This window comes from Daktulosphaira vitifoliae, unplaced genomic scaffold, assembly GCF_025091365.1.
Source record: "Daktulosphaira vitifoliae isolate Bord-2020 unplaced genomic scaffold, ASM2509136v1 Scaffold_1, whole genome shotgun sequence".
Classification (NCBI taxonomy): Eukaryota; Metazoa; Arthropoda; class Insecta; order Hemiptera; family Phylloxeridae; genus Daktulosphaira; species Daktulosphaira vitifoliae.
In genome coordinates, this window is record NW_026099572.1 from 58,449,338 (window position 1) to 58,474,324 (window position 24,987).

The window sequence follows — 24,987 nt, forward strand, 5'->3', positions numbered from 1 at the left end:
GTGTGCCTATTTCGATTGCAGAACACGAAAGCGCATTGGTGATCCTACTGAGAGCACGAGAGAGTATATTTAAATTTAATAATTCATTCAGCAGAACGATAAATATCACTTCAAACAAAAATAAATAATAAAAGTAATTAAGTTTTAGCGTCTTTTATTGATTATAAAATTAACGATAGGCTTGGGAAATAAATTTAAGTTACAAGTAATTTGATGTTCCTCCTGCTTACGTCGTCTTTGTAATATTTATTTATAATTTATGTAAAATTTTTCTTGATATGTAAAATAAAACATTAATTAGTTTTAGAATTGGCGGTAGTATTCGAACACTTTTCGTACTTTTATTTGTCAAGTTATTTTTTTTCATTTTGGACACTACCCTATTAATAAATTTGTATGAAATTATAAAATTCTATTAATTTACTAAACCTTGACAAGATACTAGGTTATTGTTATTATGCATGCACTGTTGAATAACGTACAAATACCTTGTCGAGGTTGCTTTATTGTTTATTATTAATTAGTTCGATATTAACGATAATATGTTCATTTTCTTTATTGTAATTGTCGTTAGCGATTTCAAATATACCACATAAAATGTCCTCAATTATTTCATTCCCTTGAGATTATGCACAAAATATCTGTGTAATACTGTAACAAAAAAATTTTTTTTTATTTATTCATTCAATTCATTTGATTTGTTTCGCAAATTTTCATTTCAACATTGTCGAATATTATTTACTTAACCAACTTGTTATTATGTAAAACACAATTTGTCTTAGCGATATTTGCAGTAAAAAAACTGAGATAAATTTTATTCGAGTTAAGTTTAATTGAAATTATTTTATATTTATTTTGATATTTCATTGGGTCTGTAAAAAAGGGAGCGAGTATTTCGTTAGCCTTTGTATTTCTTTAAAAAATAGGAAAAAGAAATTGTGACACGAATTTCAGCACAGTGTAGTAGTGGGAACGACAAATATTCTATTTGATGAGGTGAGAAATAAGAGCTTCGTTTTTAAGAAAAAATCTCTACTAATTTGCCTTGAAGATTGTTAAAAGTGTGACTTTTTTAACAGCTCTCCACAAAATTACAACTACCTATATTTCAATTTATTAAAGTACACAGTTATATCATAATTAATTCGGCGCATGTGCAAGAAAGCCACTAATGACATAATAGCTTCTATATAGTATTTCAATATTTATTAGTGTCGTAGGCGGTCGAAGAAAGTTTATACATTTATTTCACATAATGATGTCGGACTATTTCGCATTTATTCTTAACAAAACCTAATCCAATTAATACAACGGAAAGTCCTCGTAAATTTAATCGCAATAAATTGTACTTCAAGTAATTGTATTAATCCACGTATTCACTGGGGTTAATCTACTAGTAAAGTAGAAAACTTTACAAGCGTACCCCCTGTGACTAAATTGTGCGAGCCAAACTTGCATCCTTGTCGCTTTTAATGTTCAACAGTTTTCGATTTATCGAGAAATAGTCTACAGTATTCGTTGATAACTAAACTACTTCCTGTACACGTAAAATATCTCATCATTATTTCCCTCTTTTATTCTTAATTAGATAATATCAAATACTAGTAATAGGCAGATAAGTATAGACGTGTGGATGCATTGTCCACTGAAAATGTGTGTGAGCGAGTATGAGAAAACGGTTCGGTCCAGTGAACAGCGGAGACAGGCGAGTGTGACGCAATGTAATACACTTTGTATAGGTGAAGGAATGCGAGCAACCGAATTGGGACGATGGTGAAAGAAACCGCAAATAATATGCTTAATAATATCATAAGAAAATATTCTGTTTCTTTTTTCTTTTTTGCTCTGTTACAACAGTAGTAACTTATAATGTTCAACCATAAACGATCGTAATTCATTTGGAAATGTGAGTTTATGTGAATTAATTTCCCTAATCTCAATGACTACGATTATTATATGTTACACATTATTCATGATTTTAGTAGTGTCTAAAATTATTTTTGGCTTTATTGTTCTCTATATCATCTTTTAGATACTCAAGTTGTTTATCGCGTACTTGACCTGACCTAGTTCGATTAATATTTAGATATATTTGAGTTGACATTAATCTAAAAATGTTACGTTACAATGAAATNCATTAATCTAAAAATGTTACGTTACAATGAAATATTATCGTTTAAATTTTTTTTAGGATATTGTTAAAAGTTCTACTGACAGGCCCGTCCTGGCCACCTCTAAGGGGTGCGGTAATATATATATATATATATGGGGCGCCAACTACATTTTTATATAACCACTTCAAAAGAAAAAATCGGTGTCTACCCTTGATTGTTTTATTTACACACTACCCGAAGATGTCAAACATAGATCATGATTTATTTTGCAATTTTTAACAAAATACCAATCGAATAAGTTTCGTAGAAAAAAAGCTAAGAAAATAAAATTTGCACTTACTTTTAAAATTAAATCTTATTTATATTTTGTATTAAAACATAAATCATAACAAATTATTAAACGCTTTAAAAAAGGTTCACAACTTGTATCTTAATATGTGAGAAGTAGACGTTGCATTTCTTTGCTGTTCGAACACGGAGCGTTTATGATTTGATCTCTGTCTACTTGATTTACTATGTCTCGTTCACACTGCATTAAGAATAATAATTCCAAATTGTTTTGTATAATAGAGGATTTTAATCTGATTTTTAGAAATTTTAGTTTCGAAAATGACCTTTCACACGTCACTTGTATCAGAGGCAGTCAGTAAATATTTGTATACATTGTACAATTCCGTGTATTGTAAGGAATACATATTATAATCAGTGATTATACGCAATGCGCATGATAGACATACGTTACACTTTTTAATTTTACTACACGTCTTAAAATCGTACTCATGGGCCCATTCATCATTATCAATGGTATCGAATTGACCTGAATCTTCATACGCACTCTTCAAACCGACTTTACAAATTAAAGGCCAAGATGTAACAAAAGAAATAAGTTCTTCTTTGAGCTTCGGCTGATCAATAGAGGGTAATAGTTCATATATTCTAACCAACGCATTAGATGATAAACCATTTTTTCGTATATCATCAAACCTTCGAGGATCGAAACATTCTAAATATAAAACCTGATGAGATAAAAACCGTACTTTCAAACTGTTAAAAATAGTGTCGATTGTATAATGTTTTCTGTGTGAACTTCTTCATCTCGAGTTAATTCACCGTCCATACGCTTAACAATACGTTTGCGTTTCTTCGGAAGTTTTTTTTTTTATTTCAATATCATGAAACTCTTTTTCATCAATTTTTTTAACTGCAAAGTCAACAATTGTTTTAGCAGCTTTTGTTATATCACAAAAACTGTTTCTACTCGATTGTAAGCTTTTATGTGTATTTGAAACATGACGCCAGGCTGGAACGTAATCTAGATTTTTTGTTTGGAGGTAATCGGACAATGGTGCTGTTATTTTAAATATCTGTAGAAACGTTATTGCGACTAAAACGGTTTTATAAGAGCAAAACTTTTTCATTAAACTAAGATTACCGTTTCTTATTTTTGAATTGAATTGGTTAGAAATTGATATTTCGTATAGTGCTTCTAACAGTTGAATGTAAACAAATTTTGATTTATTTTCTGAACTTAAATCACCTTTAACCTAAAAATCAATCCTTCCAAATATTTTAACAATTGCATCATTTCTGCTTGTCCACCTAGTTGTTACACCAGCAGCTAGTTTCACCGATGATTTTTCATTGTCATACACAGCCAACCTTTTATAGGATTCTTTAAAAAATACGTATGCCTCTTGGACAAGATTAAAAAATGACATGCAAGGAATCAAACATTGTGTTGTATCAGAAAAAACTAAATTTAACACATGCGATTAGCACCAAGTATGAACATGATTGGCAATTACTTCAGACAATTTAGAGGTTAGATGTTAGCCGCACCATCAAAAGCGTTCGCCACAAAATTATTCAGTGGTAAATCAAGTTCGACCAATGTATCCTTTAAAGTTTCAAAAAGCGAATTCCCAGATGTTGAAGTAACGTGTTTTAGCCCTATTAACCGTTCGTATACTTCATTATGTGGTACAAATCTAAGGACAATCGAGCATTGATCATATAATGATAAATCCATCGTCATATTCATCATAACCTAAAATATTTTGGCTTTTTTAACTTCTTTTGAGATTATATTTTTAATTTCATTTCCAATCAATTTTATTATTGTGGTTACTGTAGTTGCATTGAGAAATGTAACTATATTTCCTCTTCCAATTTTATTAGTAGTCAATATATTATCANTTATATTTTTAATTTCATTTCCAATCAATTTTATTATTGTGGTTACTGTAGTTGCATTGAGAAATGTAACTATATTTCCTCTTCCAATTTTATTAGTAGTCAATATATTATCAGATTTTGACAATAATAAAACTTTTTCCAAGAGATTACCATGGTCAACGAGGAATCGTCTAATTTATAAGCTGCTTCACTTTTGTCACCTTTAAATGGTAATCCAATCTTACCCATTAGTTTTCTGACTTCAATAACTTGCAATAACACACTTAGTCTTTCAAATACTTCAATTTTTCTTTTTTTTTAATTGTTCACTACACAATAAATGTTGAACAGTCTTTTCCTTTTTTTCTCTGATGTATGAATTGACTGATGAATTATGAAGTTTTGACATTTCGTGATCTTTAATTCGCTGATTTGTATTTTTCCAGCCATTGAATCTGAAACAAAACGTTGAACTTCCATCGCTATAAGCTAAACATACACTACAAAAGAGCAACTGATTATTTTCATCATATGTCAACCATTTACGATTAAATTTACAATCTCCTTGGTCACTAAAAAATATTTTTTCATTAAATGGTAAAGAAATTAGTGAAGAACTGGTCGGTTGAATTGGATGAAATATAAAAAAGTTGACTATGTCAATACTTTTCGGCTTACAAAAATAATTGATTGTCACCTCTTGATTTTGGTTTTTAAGAAACTCTTCATTTGATTCTTTAACTTTAATTTAGTTGTTGTTATTTCATGTTCTTTTTCAAATTCTGCTAGCTCTATTTTTTCTGTCTGACTTTCGCTGATTCCATCTCGTTCATCTAGTTTTGGTTTTTCTAAGAATGTTTTGCTCGATTCTCCAACATCGTTAATAGTTTAAAAATGAGTAAATTTTTCGGAAGAAATAGCGGTAGGATTTGGAATCAATAGAAATTAAATATATTAAAATACATGAAAAATTTACAGTTTTACAAGTTCTACCAAACAACTTAAACAAACTGTGGCGGCCGAATGTTCTAGAACGTTCGACCGCCGCCGCCTCTAGAAGATTCTTCGGCGGTCGATTGTTCTGGAACATTCTACCGCCTATATAAGAAGTGGGACCGTTGCTCCTAGTTATCAATCATCAAACCACAGTGTCCAGTGATCAGTCATCAGTTATCATTTTCATAAATTGTTCATTTTGTTCGTTGTTCATTGTTTATAGTTAATCAGTTTAAATTATTATTTGTTATACTGTAAATTTACTGTTGTAATAAATAATATTTCCCACAATACAAACATCTTTACGTTGTAACTTGATGACGCGAACTAATTTAGTTAAATATCTAACTGTAGTTTAAATGTATATGATACAATAAAATAAATGTATAAGTCTTTAATTCAAATTTAAATGATCCAAATACAATGTTTATTTATTACAGAAATAAATAACAGGTAATTGTTTAAATTACCAAATTCAGACGGTTGCTCTAGATCTCGATGACCATGATAATTATTGACGAAATTAATTGTATGAAAAAATATCAAATAAGGAATAATATAATATAATAACACGCCACTGCTGTTTTGGATATATTTTGCATTAGTAGGAATATCGGTAAATGACAAAAATAACATATTTTGTTAGAACGACCTCTTAAATAATTTTAAATATACTTACGTCTTACAGGCAGTGAATCGTTTATACTTATGTAGATTGTTGTTGTCGTCTGTCGATAGTTCACGAAGAAATGAGACAATATTATTTTCAATTATGATAAAATGGTATTATCAAAACAAAAATCTGCATATATTGAAATACCTATTATGGACTTTAGTACCATAGTGACTATTATCTAAATTATCTATTTATAAACTACCTTCTTAGACAGGCGTCCTGTAGAAAAACCGAAATAAAAACAATAATCAATGTTACACGTCTATCTCTATCACGATTACGATGTTCGAATTTTACAAGTCGCCTTAATAATATATAATAAAACATTTAAATACATAAATGTACCTAGTACTACCTACCTATTCATAATAATTACAAAACATATAATTCGTATATTATAATACACACTTATAAAATAGGTACACTTATAGTAAATATTTATTATCATAAAAAAAAGGGGAGAAGGGCACTAATTGGTCATGGGGCGTACCGGGAAAACTCTCGGTGTCCCAGTGGACCAGTACGGGCCTGTCTACTGACAAATCTTAATATATTTATGTTTATTTCTATGTTGTATGTGAGTTAGTGTGCCTGTGGAATACAATATTATTTAATCAAAATTATTCACTAACGTTGACATCTAAAATTACATAAAATGCATAGTTAAGATATTATACACAATGATGGAGGGAACTTCGAATGAAGAGTCTCCGAACTTCTATACTAGTAAAATTTACATTAATCAATACATATTTATAATAAGTCATATGGTTTAGTCTGTTTTAATCTTCTGATATCTTGAGAATGATCAAGAAGTTGAGCTGCAACTTTGTTGACGTGGATCTTCAGACGATTTTCATTTGCCCTTGCGTACTGTCGAATTTCTCCTCTGACGGTTTGTATCATCATATCCTTGTGAATATAGTCATTTCTTTCGTACATATACGCATTGGTATAGTACGGAGTAATATTTTGCATAGTTTGAATTTTATCAATCCAAGATTTTCTAGAACAGCCCCATAATTGGATACCCTAGATAGACTATATTGGTTTTAAAATAGTTACATAAAATTGTCTTTCGTTTTCAATTGATAGTTGTTTTCTCCGAAAAATTATTTCTTTTTTGTTTTATTTTTTATTTTCATTTTTAAAGGGTACAACAACCCTTTAGAAAAAATACATTTTTCAGTGCAAGTATACAATTAAAACAGGAAAAAAGTATTAAATATGTATATGACAAATAATAATAAATAAAAATATATAGTAACAGTAATAAAACTATAATATACCTTTAAAAATGTAATTTAAATGAATAATTGATGGAGAGCTATGTATAAAAATTGCTTAAAAGAATCACTCGACAAAAAGAAGAGATCTAATTTTTTGGCAATAAGATTAGCTGAATCTAGAGTTCTTGGAAAAAAGGTGCGGAGCTATAGTTGTTTTATAAAATGGAATGTGAAACAAAATAGATTTTCTTAAACTACGATTTGATAAAACCAATTATTGATAACAGTTCAGGGGAATCGATGAAACCATTTAATAAATTAAATAGAAACTAAATCTGCAGCATTTCTTCATAATTTATAACTTAAAAGCTTAAAGAATTTGATATGAACATTCTCAATTAAATGTCTGTATCAGAAATAACTGGGTAACCATACAACTAAATTAAATTCATGATGAGATCTAATGAAAAAAAATTTTTTTTTAAATACATTAATATTTTTTAAATCTCTCGTGTTCTTAAAACCCTACATCTGAAAAGCTTTTTTATCATATCCATGTGTGATGAAAAGGACATTTTGGAATCATCCCTAGATTTCTGACTGAAGTAACCCTTTTATGATACAAACATAAATTTTATAATTAAAGGTAATCGCATTGTTTGAACGAATAAAAGTTATAACACTACGTTTATTTATATGAGGAAGTAAACAATTAAGTCGATTCTAGGTAACAAATCTATCTAAATTTAACTGTAAATTTAAGATATCATTTGGACTTATAATACTAGAAAATAATTAAGCGTCATCAGCAAACAAAAGAATGTCCACCAAACTATTAAAAATGGAAGCTAGATTATTTATAAATAATATAAATAAAAGAGGTCTAAGGTGCGAACCTTGGTGCATACCCGAAGTTACTAAAAACTCATTTGATACAAATGAAGATAACTTCACAGCTTGAGTATGAAAACTAATATAGGTTTTAATCCATTTCAAAAACTTACCATAAATGCCGAATAAAGCTAATTTATTCAAGAGTAGCTTATAATTAACTTTATCAAAAGCCTTTTGAAAATCAGTATAAATTGAATCCATTTGAATGTTATCATTAATAACAGCAAGTATTTTAGACCGATAGAGCAATACATTAGTAGGAACAGATATCTAAACCCATGCTGGTGGTTTACATATTATAAGGGGAAACAATATTGTTAAAATTTTTAGTTATAATTGTTTCAAAAATATTTGGAATAAGGGATATTTTGCAAATAGGTCTATAATTTAAAAAATATGTCCCTTGACATATGAATCGGCGTTATAAAAGATTTTTTCCAAATACCAGGAAAATAGCCTTAACTTAAAGACTTAAAATAAGATGTAAAGGTTTTTCAAGTATTGAGCTACACAATTTTAGAAACATTGATGAAGCACCATTAGGTCCGATACTTGCATGCGTATCCAAGTTATCTAATAAATCAAAAGTTTCATTATGATCAGTAATCCAAGAACTGAGATTAACATTAATATTATTCATTGAAACAACATTTAAAATTTGGGATTGTATGTAATGATTGATCAAATCAGCCACATAAATATTTAAAAGAATAATTAATTGTATCTATATTTATTTTTGTATCGATGTACTCAATCTTTCAATGATTCATTAATCCACTAATTTTTAANCATTCCATGATTCATTAATCCACTAATTTTTAAAATGTTAATTTGTACTATTATTTTAAATTTTAAATATTTAATTTTTTTTTCAGGTAAGTTTATTTTGATGAAGAATGTAATTTTAAGTGTACTAAACCTGTCACACTTACAAAAGTTACAACAATTTGCCAAAAAAACGAATGAAACTATGCATATCATAAATTTACAATTATATGTTTATTTAACCTATCGTAAAAATCCAGTAAAAAGGGGTGAGTTATCTACCATTAAAATTTGCAATAAATTACTTTGATATTATTGTAGCTCCTTGAATGATATTATAATAAGTCATTCGAAAACTTAAAGAGAGCATCCTTATTGTAGTTCAATTTTTATATTTTATATAAACGCAGTTCAATTATTTATATCTTAAATTTTAATAATAAAATTCTATTTTATAATGATTGATTTAAGTGGTTAGGGTGACACATTTTAATGAAATAAATTTAAAATTCAAGTGCCCTCTTGAGAATTTATCGAGTAATTCGGTAAATCAAGACTGGAGCCATCGTTATTTCTTTTAATTGCGCATAAAATTGTTTGAATACACAATATGACTCGATGAGAAATGTATTAGGTTTCTCAGTTTAAAAAAAAACTATTTTTATTTTTCGAATTAATTAAAAACAAAATCTATAACGGTATCGCATGTAGAAAATATTAGAGTTGAACAAAAATCTAGGTCAAAGATGTTACTTTGTAATATTTATACGAATTTTGTGGAAAAAACACGCGACCAATAAAATTAAGTCATTGAAAACATTTCCAGATGTAAAAATAAATACATAAATAATGTCAAATTTGTTTAGCGATTTATGTAATTTAATAAGTTGCAGTTCTACAATGAACAACTTTTCTGCAACTATTATCTATTGCATTTACTTCTTGTCTTATTTACACTAGTGTCAATGATAATATATTAATATTTCCTATTCTATAATATGAATAGATGTTTCCAAACGATTGTTAAAATTTAAGGTTTTTAATTTTTCTCGTTTTTTGTCAAACGACTTGCATCAAAATAATTAACTGTCTATATAAAAATATATTTAATATCAGATTGTCATAAAATTGTCAGTTGTGAAAATACTATAGTAATATTATTTTGTACCGATAAAAGGTTTAATTTTTTAATTTTTTTCCTTACCAAACTTCCTTGTAATTATAAAAAATTATTAATTAAATAAATTAGTAAGTCAGCACTTTATTTAAATTTGCTTTGCAAATAGTTTGTTGTATATTCTCATGTTGTATGTAATTTTTGTCATACTATCAAAAACTTCATTTTTAAATTTTAATTTATTGATAGCGCTTATAAAAATTGATACGAATTAATTATTTAGTTGGCTTAAAAAGTTATGTGCGTTGCGTGTTTTGTAGTATGTAAAATCACGCAAGGCGTTATTTTTTTTTTATCTCCTTGAACTTGCAAGTTCAACTTTATCGTAATGGCACCTCCTTTGTTATCGAATTAACAGTAAGTTTAGTATCGTCATTTTTATGATTATAAAAATTATTTGGTTATATTATTCAGATAATGTTAACGAACTTGAGTGGACATTAAATTTGATAGAACTCAAGGTCGATCTTGTAAAACAAATTTGCAAATTAATAACATTTACCCTGATTTATTATGTAAACTAGTAATAATATATCACGTGTATTAGTAATCTACCATCTTTAAGTTACATAAATATCATATGTCAGTAAACACGATAATTTTTCTTTAACGTGTGGATACACATACAATAGAATTTTATGTTTGCCTATATTGAACGTTGAATTATTTTTAACTGTTTGTTAGTTATATTAAATAACGGTGGTATACATTCTGTTTAATTCTAGTTGTGTTTCACGGAGGTAATGTGTACAAGTAAGCGGCATCGATTTAGTTGATTTATCGTTTTAGAAGTTGACTGAGGTCGAGAACATTTTATTTAGTCAACAAACAACTTCCTGCGCTGCGCATTTTTAAAGAATGTTTTTGGAATTATAAAATTTTATAACTACTAATTAACTTTATTTTATATTTTTAAAAATGGATGCATTACTTTAGAAGTATTACTGTCATAAAAGTACTTTTGAACATTATATCAATTACTATTTAAACGATTATCGGGCTTGTTATGGGTTTTTGATGTAAATAATTTAATATTATTATCGGTTATTGTAAGATAATCGTTAAATGGCGTTGAAGAAATAAAATTAAAACCCTCTTGCACAGTATAATGTATGCTAATCGCTCAAATATCTCCCTACCCATACCTGCATCTTACGAGTTGTGCTTACATTCGATATTGGTATAACTGCTGTACTATATTATTATGTACACGACGGTGGAAACATAAATGAGGAGCGGGCGCGGGTTCGTCCTTGGATTTTGGGTTATATGTGCTGAGATGTAGGTCACGCGTGGTCCGTAATATCAGTTTGCCGGTTTAATCACCGTCTTCGCTAAAATTTACTATTATTTTATTAGAAACGCCGTTGTTTTAATTGCAAGTTCAAGACTTGGTATACTATGAGAGATTTCCCAAGAATATGGTATAACATTGATAATGTTTTTTGGTAGAGATTGATACAGCACGGAAATCGTGTTTTTTTTTTTTTTTTTTTTTTAGTCATGATCCTGATACATTAATTTGGACTTTCATTCGACTAAGATAATTGTAACTATATTTATATGTTGTAATAACGAAAAAATTATAAGATCGTCGATTTATCCTAAGTTTTTTCTGAATAATTTATACTGGACAAATTGATTAATTAAGCGCACTGTCAGCCGATTACAGTGGTATTAAGTCTTAGATTATCATTCATTGTCGTTCAGCTTAGTAGAGGACCACCCACCCTTAACATAAAAAGTTTGTCGATGTGTAGTAATCGTTCATTGTACTCCTACACTTCTAATTCAACTCGAACCTTCTCTATCCCTTATGATCGAGTGTAAGACAATTAGTTTTGAACAGCGCAACAATGTTTTTTGTTAAATTAAGGTCACTTAATACTATTTTAGTTATTATAGTCGACGGTTTGAGATACATAGTCTCTCTAACCCATTGATAGCGGGCTTGATTTATAACTATCGTGTTGAGTTTTACGAGTTTTAAACTTTTTGTTTATCCCAAAAATTAACTCAAAGTTTACCCTTATGATTAATACTTTGTATTTTGTAAAAATGATTTAGTTAATATTTTGTTCTTGAGATTATTACGTCAAATAATCATTTTGAAATTTTGCATTTGTTGGAAAATAAATGCTTCGAGAAAACTTTATGGAATTAAAAATTTTAACTTGTTATTAAGAAGTTTTTAAATACTGTCATAAACAAACGTCTTAATGGTAGACGTCAAAAGTTTTTATGATTTTGTTAGTTAAATAAATAGATATGAATTTTATATAATGAAAATGTTTTTGTTTTACTTTTGTCCTGTATCTTTCTTGGTATTCCTATTAATTTTGCCAAAACTCATTAACGTTAGTAAATGTATTCATTATAGATTTCATTTTGATCAAGTACATATGTTGGTTTAATTAAATTTATACTATGAGAACGTCAGATATAACGCAATTCTGGGTATAACACTTTGACTATTGTGTTGAATAATAATTAATTGACATAATAAATTAAATGAACAAATACTGGGAATGCATATCATCGTTTATAACATGTATTAATTTCGAGTCTGTAGACTTGATTCAAATGCCATTAAAATTAACCACTATATATTTTTATCCTGTTATTGAATTGGACTTTTGCCAAGACCTGTTGTATTTCTCTTCAAGGTAAGCAGAAAGAAAAAACCGGATTGTCTCGCGTACCGACATTGAACAAAACACACGTGTGCACAATATTGCTAATGTGACTAGCATTCTCCCAGTGTATCATTTTATGATCTAATTTCAGAACAACAAATTAGAAAATTGTTTGTATAATAGATGTCGTTTAATATGTAAAAAAGAGTAAAATAATTTTTTTTCAAAATTTTCATGATGTTCTATTATTTAGTACGAGATATTTTTTTTGTATTAGAAATTGAATGTTTTGTAATCTCGATAGTGTAAATGAGCTCTTGAATTTTATTGGTTTTTATTTCGATGCAAAGCTGAGAAGGTACTAATTTTACAATAATGTGTTTTTTTTTGTTTGTTACCACTTTTTCAGAGCTCTGAACCGTTTTCTTTTTAAGATACGTTAAAAGATCACAAATCGAAGACATTATCTTCAAAAATTGAAAAAGTTTCCCTTTAATTAAAATTCGGAAATAGGGTTTCTCCATTTGTTAATGGGGGAAATCTCAAAAAAAAAAAAAAATTACAAATTTGAAAATCGTTAATTTTTGACATTTTTTCAATTTTTTTTTACTTAACACTTTTTTGTTAATAGAGAAATAGAAACAATTTTTTTTGTACATTTTGAAAATTTTGTTGTTTGAATTCCAATAAACTGAATAAAAAATAAATGAAGAATATGTACATAAAATCAAAGCACTGATTAGAATCCGCTAAAATATCAAAATGCTATAATCAATATTTAGTATAAAACATTCATTGGTCGTACTAAAGATTACTTACAAATCATTAACTCAGCATTTTTTATGATTGTTAAATATAATTATTATTATAGCCATTTGATAATATCAATATATCTCGTTGTACCAAAAATATAGATAATAAACTAGATTGCTAACTGGTGATAATGGCTTGAGCCAATTAACAACCATTTCTTTTGAGACTAAACATTTTTTCTATGTTTCGTATACAAACATTTTTGTCGTCAACAATTTTTTGCTCTGATAATAAAATTATTTGTAGACGAAATAAAGAAAAAAAAATTTTGATCTCTGAAAGGATGTTAGCTATTTGGCTTCATCGGCAAACTCGGGTAATATTGGCCAGTTAGCTTACTAGTTAGTTATCTGTATCTGTGCGTTGCATTACGATATGATATCATGTTACAATATTTAATAAATATGTTTCTATTAGGTTAAAACGGTTAATTTTAAATGTCGTTTATCAGGTATATTATTTTGATATTGTCCTATAACTAAACTGAATGGCAGAAAGAACGATGCAGAATTGTAGTGTCTGAATAATATCTTATAATTATCCACTCTCGATCAGTGTTTTAGAATTCAATTGAGAATCCAAGAAATTTAGTTTGGCGTGTTGACCATTCGATAACGACATTTTGTCAGTGAACAAATTGCATTGGTGGCGCCTAACAGACAACTAATGTCCAATATCCGACGGGAGATCAGTCGAGACTAGTTAATGTTTTTTCAATCCGACGGGTGCCAACGTACCTCGTTTATATAGTGTAGCATATTTGAAACAACACATATTTTAATAATATTAAAAATAAATAAACATGTCTTTGTTTTATAATTTTACGGACAATTTTCTAACATAGAATAAGTATAATATGGCTAATAAAAATTTTATTGTTAAAAACTTATACCACAATAGTATGTTTCATGTATTAGTTTTAAAAGGGTTAAATTGATATCGATTTTAACTCCTTTCTGACCCTAAAACATTGTAATTTATTTTTAAATATTGATTTCGGATCTTAAAAGTGTTGAGTGGTAATAAAAAGTTAATTGAAATTCAGTAAACTATTAATAATTTAATTATCAAATAATAACCATGACGATTTTTTAATGGTCATAGTAATCTAAGAGTTACACAGCAAAAATGAAAATAAATATTATATGATAATAAATGTATTAATTACAATACTAGCCAAAAATTTAAAATAAAGTAGAATTGATATATTTGAATAAAACTGCAGCTTTTTTTTTAGTTGTAATTAATGTTCGTTAAGAGTAAGTGAATATTTATTCGTATGAAATATATAAAAAAGAACTATGAATGACAACATAGTTAAGTAGATTAAATGGTTTTTATTTAATTATACAAAAAGTATATAAATAAATTAACATACAACATAATTGTATTTAATAGTAAAACTAAATTATTTATAGTTATATACACTAATATCGATCGAATTCTACTTGATACATTTTTTTTTTTTTATTAAATTTAAGTTGTATCATAAATTATAAATAAGATAATTTTTATTATTAATTCAAATATTATCATAATATTTTTAGAAGTATATAAAGTTTTCTAAAAGAAAAATACTTATAATAAAAGATCTTACTATTTAATTTGTTTTAACATTTGATAATTGTTTAACTTAAGTTATTTATGTGATGTAAATATGATAGTACCATCTTTTTATTTAAATTTATATTAGCATTTTGTATTAAATTATAAATAACAATGAAATTTTTAAAAAAATATCATTGAAAATAAAAAAAATACGCTTTATGAAAACTTTTTAATACAATGTTATTAAATTACATTGTATTTAAAACACATTTTTAATACTTTTAATTGTTTACAGTATTTTCTATTTAGATTATTATCGATGTATTAATTTTAATTGTCCGTACTGATCAAAAATCAGGATGTGGCTAAACATTATTCAATTTCAAGTTTTTAATTGTTTCTATTAAAAAGAAATAATTTTTAATTAGTTACTTTTCACTTTTGAAAAAATATAAATAAAATAACATCAATAACTGATCGGTAATTAATATCTGAATTTTCAGATACTAATATCAATATTTTGTTACCTAGTAACAAAGATAATCTTTGTTACTAGGTAAAACACTTCTATGTTCAACATAATTAAAAAATTCTCTTGTCTAGTCAGTCAAATGTATTAAAATTTAGTTTAAAATAGACTTTTACTACTTTATTGTTTTCCCTCAGCATTATACAAGCTAAATTATTGTAATCATATTTCAATATCTTAACTCGGTAATCCATTTTCAATATTTATCGTATTTATGCATCAACTCATGTCATTTCCAGTATTTTATAATTTTTATACATCTACTTAACAAATTAATTTAATAGGTGTAATATGTTTTAATTGTATATTATAATGAAGATTGTCGATTTTAGTTGCTTTAATATTAACTCTAATAGAAATAATGACTCACCACGAACTAAAATAACTAAAATAATACCTTTTGTCACCTACAAATGTCTAAAAGTGAAACATTTATGTTTATGTAAATATAACAAGAGTACTTATCTAAAATAAATTCAATATTTGAAATAGGCTTAATAGTAAAATTTATGTGTATATAATCGTCCATAATAACATCTTAATTTAGTAATACAAATAAAAAAGATTCGGAGTATAGGGGTACAGTTCCAAGATGATTTTTATCATAAAGGTTTTCATTCTCTCCCATAGCAAAATTATACCATATAATTTTATTAAACAAAATTAATTGATGGTCTCACTTGAAATATTTTTAAACTTTTGCGTAATTGTGTAAAAGTTTATTATTATCAGTTAGGTTTTTAGCTTCAGCTACTTTAGAAAAGCTTTATTGTTCTTCGTAAATCACATAACCTTTTTAAATCCCAATCATAATCACGCATTTCCAGCAAATTTTTTTAAACAGAACGGTTTAACATATCTCCCTACGAATGGCCTTGTTAAATTCTATATTGCTGAACTAATACTGAATTTTAAAGTTATTGTTTTTATACAATGTACTAAATTTAACATTTTAGTTTGGTTTTTAAAATATATTCTGTAAAACAAATTAAATTTTAAAGTTTTTGAAATAAAAATAAACGTTTTTCTTACACATTTGATTTATATTAAAACTAATATGTTTTATTAAATTAATATATTATTGAAAGTATTATTAACAATTAATAATATTTTTATTATTATAATTATTATTACATAACGATTTTCGCTGCACTTTGTAAAAACACTCCGAGTTATAATTATTTTCATATTAAATCTTCCCTAATTTGTGTACTATTAAATCGCTCATATCTATTGCAATATTTTATTGTAATTAACTTTGTTTATGATGATAAGCCTGTATACATTGTTTTTCTACAATTCACGTGTAAATAGATAACCGCAATTAATATATTGCATTATGTTCTCATTTAAATTATATATTACCAGGTGTTTTTATTATTTCACAATTGTACTTTTGTTTTACTGTGGTTTTTAATTATTTAATGTCGATTAATTTTATTATCATACTCAAAATGAATTATGTATTATAACTTATGATACATGAATATTTATTAAATATAAACAATATTATTGCCAATATTTATATTTTTATTTTAATTTATAAAAAATTAGTGTTAAAAACTTATAAATTTTAATATTTTTAAAGTTTTTTAAAAGATAAAAAATGTATAAATGTATAAATTAAATTATATTATATTATATTAGACAATTATGAATTAATAAACAAAAAAATAGGGCAATTTTATAAGTCATAAAAATTACTTTAAACTATTGTAAAATATAAGCTCTAAAAAGTACCCTAAACCAATAAAGTTAAAATTCTTAACAGTTTTAATAGGTATTGTTTATAGTTTTAAGTTCTCTCTGTATTCAGTGTGACGTGTTTGTTGACTCGCACCCTGAAGTATTCTTGGTGGTTTGCTAATTTTGTGCGCCATTCCTCTGAAATTAATTAATAGTCATCATAAATAATTTCTATACATTTTCAATGTTTTAGATAATGTTTATTTTAGATATTATGATTTACCGTGTAGTTCGACGAGTGATGGATATTCACCTCCATATTCCTTAGGTAAATATTTTAAAGGAACGTTTTCAATTAGTGAATCTAAATTGCGATGAACAACTATCTGTGTATATCCAATTAAATTAAATTACGTAAAAAATGTGTATGTATCAATAAAATGTTTTATATCTTACTCTATTACGGATTTTTTGTTTTAAAAAGGGCTTAAATAGAGTCAAAGCTACACTCAAAATTTTTGGTGGATTAATGATGTTTATTTGTGCTACTCTCTCTGGATATGCTTTCTATTAAAATTAATTAAAAATGTATATAAATTTATAGAGGACCAATTATTTTAAGAAATATTTACCCAGGCATAGAGGAAAAATCTTCGCATTGCTCTCAAAGGATATTTGGCCAGATGACCCAACTGTAACATTTCTAGATCAACGACCACTACAATTTTGGTAAAATCGTGTCCCATAGATAGATAATAATCAGCAATGCATGTAAGCATCATTGCCATTCCCGTTGGATTGTATTCTGACGTTAGTGTGTTGGCTCTGTGCATGAATACTCCAACTTTAAATCCATTTTCCATAGTAGTAGGCATCATAGCTACAATTCTGTAATTATATAACGTATTATATTTTTTGGCGGTTAAACATTTTTTTTGTCACCACCATGGATGTAGCTTAAAAAATTTTTCTGTATAGGCTATGGTTCCATACCCTAATAATAATTTTGGATAATAGACCAGATGGGAAGTTTTTTTTATCGTATATCTTCTTCTCTCTCTCACAATACCCAAAAATCGAATCATTTGTGGTGGCTACAAATGTTTCTACGGGTACTGAAGCCCCCATACAAACTATGCTAATGGTTATCACTTACGTGGTTTCAAATGCTTGTATCATTTCTTTTCTTGAAAATGGATCTCGGTCAGCCACCATTACTTCCGGAATGTGACTATTTAATTGAAAATAAGTTGCCAAGTTTTCTTTTGCTCTTTCTACATCATTCTTATTCATAATCAAGTAATTTTCTAGCCACAAATCCGTGTCAACTGGAATGTTTAATTTTTCATTAAACGCAACATTTCTTTTATGAGGTGTTAAAAAATTTAATATAATTATCAATAATATAACATTAATATAAAAAACGTTTTGTCTGTTCGATGTTTTTATGATAAGCATTTAAAAAACATGCTGATTAGTAATTGCTAATGAAGTAAATTGTTAATTTAATAATTTACGAAAAAAAAAAATGATAATGGTTAGGATAGGTCAACCCGGTGGCCGTATTATAACTAATTGACCTATAATTTCTTAGGAGTGAAATTTTTTAAGCTTCGAAATTATTTTTCTTATAATGTATAATGTTATTTTACTCACCTCCTTCCAATTTATCAGGTAATTCTGGTTGTTCTTTTAACCATTTACTGAGTCTACCGACATCCCGCTTGACACTTTTTTCATTCATACCAAGTTCTCGTCTGACTATCATCATGCTTTCAGACAAACCATTCTCGGGTTGTTTGTAATTGTATTTTGACATCCCAAAAAAATATTTTATAGATTAAATTTAATTAGATTTAATTAGATTTTATAGATTATTTTGTTGTAAAAATCTTTAAGAAGTTAACTCAGTAAACGTTTATAAAGCCAGTCAATCCTGTTGCAGTGTATAAGGATAAATACTTTATATTCTCATCTTCAACCTAGCCTGACTGTATCATGTTTTATTAAATATGTTAGAAAATGAGTATCATGTTTTTGAGTTAACAGTATAGTTTTGATTTTATCACGAAGTATTACATAATATAATATACCTTCGTTAACGTTAAAAAACTGAGAATACGCGGTCCTTCTAGCAACTAGTTAGCAAAAACCACTTTCTCCACTGTTATGTTTCGTTAATAAGTTGCCAAACTAGCGTTATTTTTCTGTCAAATAAGACGCCAGTATTCCTACTTCCTCGGTGTATAGTATAAAGAAATAGTTTTTAACTATTTTGGTATTAGTTATATGAAATGTTTCTAATTAGCATTATGATTATATTTTATTGAAATTCATAATTTTTTTATAAGTTTCTGCTTTAATGGCAATTTTATTAACATTTATTGTAAAATTCTTAGTAATAAATCAAATACATGATTTATAAAATAAGCGTTTTTTTCTTTAGTTTTTATTATTTTTAATGAGATAGATAGATACGATAACTCATAGTACTTTGAACATCACGCAAAAAAGTTGTATTATCATTTTTTAAGTAAAAATATTTATTTTTAATTTCATGTTATTTTTAGTATTTAAAAAATAAGTAGTAATACTTATGTTGTTAAAAAAAACTGATTATTTTTTGTAAATTAAGTCCATGAGAATTTAAAATCCGGAACTAAAATTACATTTAAAGAAGTTGTTATCCTTTATTTTATCGGAAATATAATAATAAATGAAATTACTTCCACGGTCATATAAATTATGCTTGGTACATTTAATAAAGGAATAGATCATTAGTTAAATAAATAAATAACTTACATATACACGTTACTTATAATCTTTAAAGCATATATGTGTTACCGAAGATTTTTAATAGTAGTGGTTAAAATGTTTACAGGTAATCTTAGATGGTTGTTAAATTATATTTTTCAGGTAGAATTTTATTATAAAACTATAAATTCTAATGATATTCTTACAAATTTTTTTTATATACAATACACCTAATAACAAAATTGTCACTTGGCTTGAAAAAGCTACGTTCAAATTCAATTCAAGTAGTGTACTTACCTGTTGTTGCTGCGAGGCTTTCGACTTGGAGTCTGGTTGAAGTATACTGATAGACTAGTCACGAATAGATCACTAAAACTCTTTACAATTATTATTTTTATTGGCAAATTACATTTATGTATATTGTGGCTAAAACAACTGTATATTACAAAATGTAAATTCTATATTTACATTAAACGTTGCTTACCGCAAAGAAAATGTTCAGGATGTGTAGGAGGGGAATACCGGATTGAACGGAAAAACATAAGTAATATAAAAAACTCATTTTAATTGTGAGGTAAAGACAGTAAAATAAAATAAGTCACGATAAATTTATTATGCCATAAAGACTTGTTGTTGTGAATTATGTTGAAAACGAAATAGAAAGGTCAAATAACTTTGTTTTTTGTTTTATAATTGAAACGACTATCTAAAAATATCACATAAAAATATTTTTTTAATTGTTTATACTTATTTATGGTACATTGAAAACTGAATAATATTACCAAGTTGGCATAATATCACTAAGTCTTACAAAACATTAAAACATAACTAGGTATATATCACGTACAATCTTGTGTCGGTTAAACTGGCTTAGTTCATAGGAATAATGTTAATGATAATTATTATTAATGAAACGAAATTATTTAATGAGTAATGCAATAATTTTAATGCGATTAAAATGTGAAAAAATTGAGTCTATCGCATTTTTAGATAGTCCTATTATACTAGGATTAATAACAAGATTGTTTTTCGTAGAGAAAAACAAATTCAAACTATTTCCTTGTTCTTATTATTTTAATTAACAACTAATTTCTTAACGTAACTTTATAATTGATTAAAAAAAAAATTAACATATTTTTCTAATTGTTTATTATATAACAAAATAAAATAAAACTGACTGATATTTAAACATATTCACTTATAATTATTAAATAAAATATGAAAATGGACTAGTTCTAAATTGAATAATGAAAATTAATTGACTAATGTTTGATATCTAGTCAAAACTAACAATTTTTGTATACAATACTGTTAGCCAAATTTAATTTAACAAAATTGTGATATTGGATGAAAATATGACATTCAAATATTGTATTATATTAAAGTTTTATATAAACAATCAATAATATGAACATAAATAATATATAAGATAAAATGTAAATTATTCAACTATTTATCACTAATGATGACCTGAACCCGCTGTTGAAGAGGAGTTTGCTTTATGAAATACTTTCATACTTGTTGAGTGACTGTTAATAGATTATTTTTATTTACTTGTATTCAATGAATTGTGTGTAGTAACACGTGTTCTTAGGTATGCTTGATGCTCTTTAATTTTCTGCCAAGTATGCTCTGAAATTTAAACAATACGTAAATTTCTTTAGTAAATACGGTAAACTTGTATTTTTTGTCTAATAATTTGTGAAACTATTCCAAAATTATTACCATGTAATTCCTGTGTTGATGGATATTCACCTCCATAATCTTTAGGCAAGTATTTTAATGGAATAGTTTCTATCAAAGATTCTAAATTGCGATGTACGACGATCTAAAAATAAAACATATTAATGTATTAAATTAAGAATTACTTGTTGCAGCTTATTTCAATATTAAATAACTAAATTTTACTCTTTTTCGCATCTTGGCTTTTAAAAATGGTTTAAAGAAGCTCAATATGATGTTTAAGATACTTGGTGGATTAATGATATGGACTTTTGCTATCCGTTCGGGATATGCTTTCTAGAAGTGTATAAATAATATGAGAGTATATGACAAATTGTAGGTGAGAATTATAACGAAACTTACCCAAGCATAAAGGAAAAATCTACGCATTAGTCCCAGAGGGTATCTGGCTAGGTATCCCAATCGGACCGTACTCAAATCGACAATGCCTATTATTCGAGTATTATTATGTCCCATAGCTAACCATAGATCGCCTATACTTGTAAAGATCATAGCCAATCCTAATGGACTGTAATCACAAGGTTGTGCGCCGGCATTATGTTTGAACAATACTACTCTATCTCCGCTTTCCATTATATTAGGTAAAATCGCCAAAGTCCTGAGAACATAACGTTATAATTAATAAAATGATCTATTTTTTACTCTAATTACTTACGTGGATTCATGTGTTTGGCACATTTCTTTAGAGGTAAAGGGATCTCGATCATCAGTTGTTAAATCAGGTGCTAATTCTTTTAATCGGAAATAATATGGTAAATTTTCTTTTACTCTAGCTTTGCAATTTTTGTTCATAATCAGATAATTTTCCAGCCACCAAGCTGTATCAACTGTAATAATAAAAATTTGAAATTGTATTTATGTAATTAAAATTTTTAAGGTGTTTTACGATAGTCTTGCATTGTATAGTATACGAAGTCGTCCAGCATGTTCTGACATAACATAATATTAGTCCTATAACTTTTGATTTAATTAATATTTTGTAATTCTCATTTTTTTAATAATTGTTGTTATACTATATTTTTAATATATTTTCTTAAAAAAAAAAAATTATTTAATATTCAAAAAACATTTCATGACTTAATAACTAAAAATTTTAATTTGAAGTGTTAATTAACGGTATCAAGATTTGGTCTATGTCACGAGGAAAAAGACAGATGAGATCTTATGACTGCATAGTTGATATTACTATTTGTTTTTCTTTTTTCATTTCAATTTTAGGAGATCATTCAAGTGATAATAATTTTCATGGAGAAAATTCAATACCTATAACCAGTATTTAGTGTGAAAAGATTGCATTATTTTATAAGTAGTTAAATTTTCTTTTAATCTGCTCTAATATGATCCTACCACTAAAATGTAATCAATGATATGTTTTCAACTCAGTAAACTATTAAATTTACTTAATGTGTAAAAAAAACAATCGTAAATGTATCTAAAGGTCATTATTTTAATTAAATAAATAAAAATTAATTAAATCTGCTCTACGAAATGGCTATTTTGATTTTTTTTTTTTTTAATAAAAGAAATATTATAAATTATGATGTTATTATAGGCCAAATGTACAACAATTATTAAAAAAAATATATTACAAAGTATTAACTTGACCAAAATCTATAGGACTTGTTAAATTAACATACTGGACCATTTCGTATACTATACCCTAATGATCATTTTTAGTACATACCTCCTTCTAATCTATCTGGTAGGTCGGGTTGCTCCTTCAACCATTCCATAAGTTCTTTGACATCCCGTTTGATGGACTCTTCGGTCATACCCAATAAGCGTCTGACTGTCAACATTTCTTCAGATAAAGGACCCTCCGGCCTTTTGTAACTATGTTCCAACATCCTGAACAAATAATGTTTTATATTAGTTATTACACACACAAATGAAAAAAAAAACGAAGAAAATTCTAAGTTACGATTGATAATGTGTAATAGAAGAACGGAAACGATACCTATTTAAAAAAAATTAAATTTTATTTAAGCAAAAAAATAAATATTTCTTCTTAGATACAGAAGAACAGCTGATAAGACGCGATGTTGTAGACTTGCAGTAGTTCTAATGACTGTTGTTGCGTTTATGGTGACAAATTCGTCGGTCGTTGTACTATTTGTTTTGTATACCAGCGCAATTGTATTAGGATAATTATTTAAACATTTGTGTTTAGGTTAATTTTTAATTATTATTATTTAAACGCGATGACACGCACACGCTCGAAACGGTTGTTTTATTCCTGTAATACAATCGTATGCCAAAACGCGCATACCTTTTGGCGTTGTTTATTTAATCACTTAAAAATCTGGCCAACAGTTTTACGCACTTGAGTCAGTTTTGAACCGCAGTCGAATGTGTCGACATCAGAATACGACTGAACACTGCCCGTCGATGTGTTTCCGTCGACCTATGAATATACGTACTGATATTATTCGTTAAAGGTTGATTAATAATCATGTAATTCTCATGCGTCTTCATTTATTTCCTTTATATTGTACGCTGAACTGCCGTATGTAATGCTGCATTATTATAGAACGAATCCTTCAAGTGGTTCGTAAACATAATTATAAATCCAGTTTTGTTACCTTGATCGATACAGTCCTTTTGATGATCGGATTTGCATTACAATTATTTTTTGCATAATTACATGGTCAATAACACGACGTTTTATGATAGGAACTGTAAACATGACATAAAGCTAGTTTTATGAGTTTTGGGGGATGTGAAAGAGTGCCCTTCAATTTCCTGTAAATGAACAAATATTGAAAGGTGTATTTTTATTTTCGAATAAAAATGGGGATTGTTATTACTGTGTATCTCGTGTCATATTGAATATGCTACCTGTAAAAGCTATTATAATAATAAGTACATAATGCTATATCATCAAAGAAATCTAAAAAAAAATATTCAAGTAATAGTATTCAAATTAATTGAATTTGAATTGTTTAATTTTAAGGCAAATTTTATTTGTAATATAGAAAAACCATTAGCAAAAGCCTTAGTAAGTATACTTGCTAAATAACCACTAAAGTTATAATTTTCAACAAAGCTTATTTATTAACAGCGATTTGATTTACTGTTATCTGGTTATTTAATATATTCATTATGTTGCAATTAATAGCATTTTTAAAGATTTTAATTATTGGAATTAGGATAAAGTGTGGTAATTGTAAATGCACTTTTTAGCTTCGATGCGAAGCTGAGAAGGTATTGGTTTTACTATGATGTGTTTTTTTTTTTTTTTTTTTTTTTTTT

General features: G+C 27.0%; 3 protein-coding genes across 14 annotated transcripts in view; 1 reads left to right on the forward strand and 2 right to left on the reverse strand.

Moving 5' to 3' along the window:
* LOC126907994 (AF4/FMR2 family member lilli-like) overlaps positions 1-24,987 on the forward strand; it is a 123,922-nt gene that overhangs the window by 44,011 nt on the left and 54,924 nt on the right. The gene's annotated exons all lie outside the window — the stretch shown is intronic.
* On the reverse strand, positions 17,244-20,569 carry LOC126908188 (alpha-tocopherol transfer protein-like). Its single transcript, XM_050690102.1, has 8 exons — positions 20,477-20,569; positions 20,289-20,369; positions 18,895-19,057; positions 18,395-18,566; positions 17,871-18,126; positions 17,695-17,805; positions 17,522-17,624; positions 17,244-17,436 (listed from the first exon to the last, which is right to left on the reverse strand). The coding sequence occupies exons 1-8, from the start codon at positions 20,552-20,554 to the stop codon at positions 17,348-17,350; spliced, it is 1,053 nt and encodes a 350-aa protein (XP_050546059.1). The 5' UTR covers positions 20,555-20,569; the 3' UTR covers positions 17,244-17,347.
* LOC126908464 (alpha-tocopherol transfer protein-like) overlaps positions 21,125-24,987 on the reverse strand; it is a 19,261-nt gene continuing 15,398 nt past the window's right edge. For 2 of the 6 annotated variants that reach the window (XM_050690617.1, XM_050690620.1), the window contains exons 2-8: positions 23,657-23,692; positions 23,420-23,583; positions 22,391-22,562; positions 22,078-22,333; positions 21,901-22,011; positions 21,718-21,820; positions 21,125-21,624 (exon numbers count right to left, since the gene is read on the reverse strand). In XM_050690617.1, the coding sequence (XP_050546574.1) occupies positions 21,539-21,624; positions 21,718-21,820; positions 21,901-22,011; positions 22,078-22,333; positions 22,391-22,562; positions 23,420-23,582 (891 nt within the window). In that variant the 5' untranslated portion in view covers position 23,583; positions 23,657-23,692 and the 3' untranslated portion in view covers positions 21,125-21,538. Of the gene's footprint in view, positions 21,625-21,717; positions 21,821-21,900; positions 22,012-22,077; positions 22,334-22,390; positions 22,563-23,419; positions 23,584-23,656; positions 24,241-24,987 lie in introns of those variants that run through there. The other 4 variants (XM_050690607.1, XM_050690599.1, XM_050690582.1 and 1 more) reach the window with 4 other exon arrangements.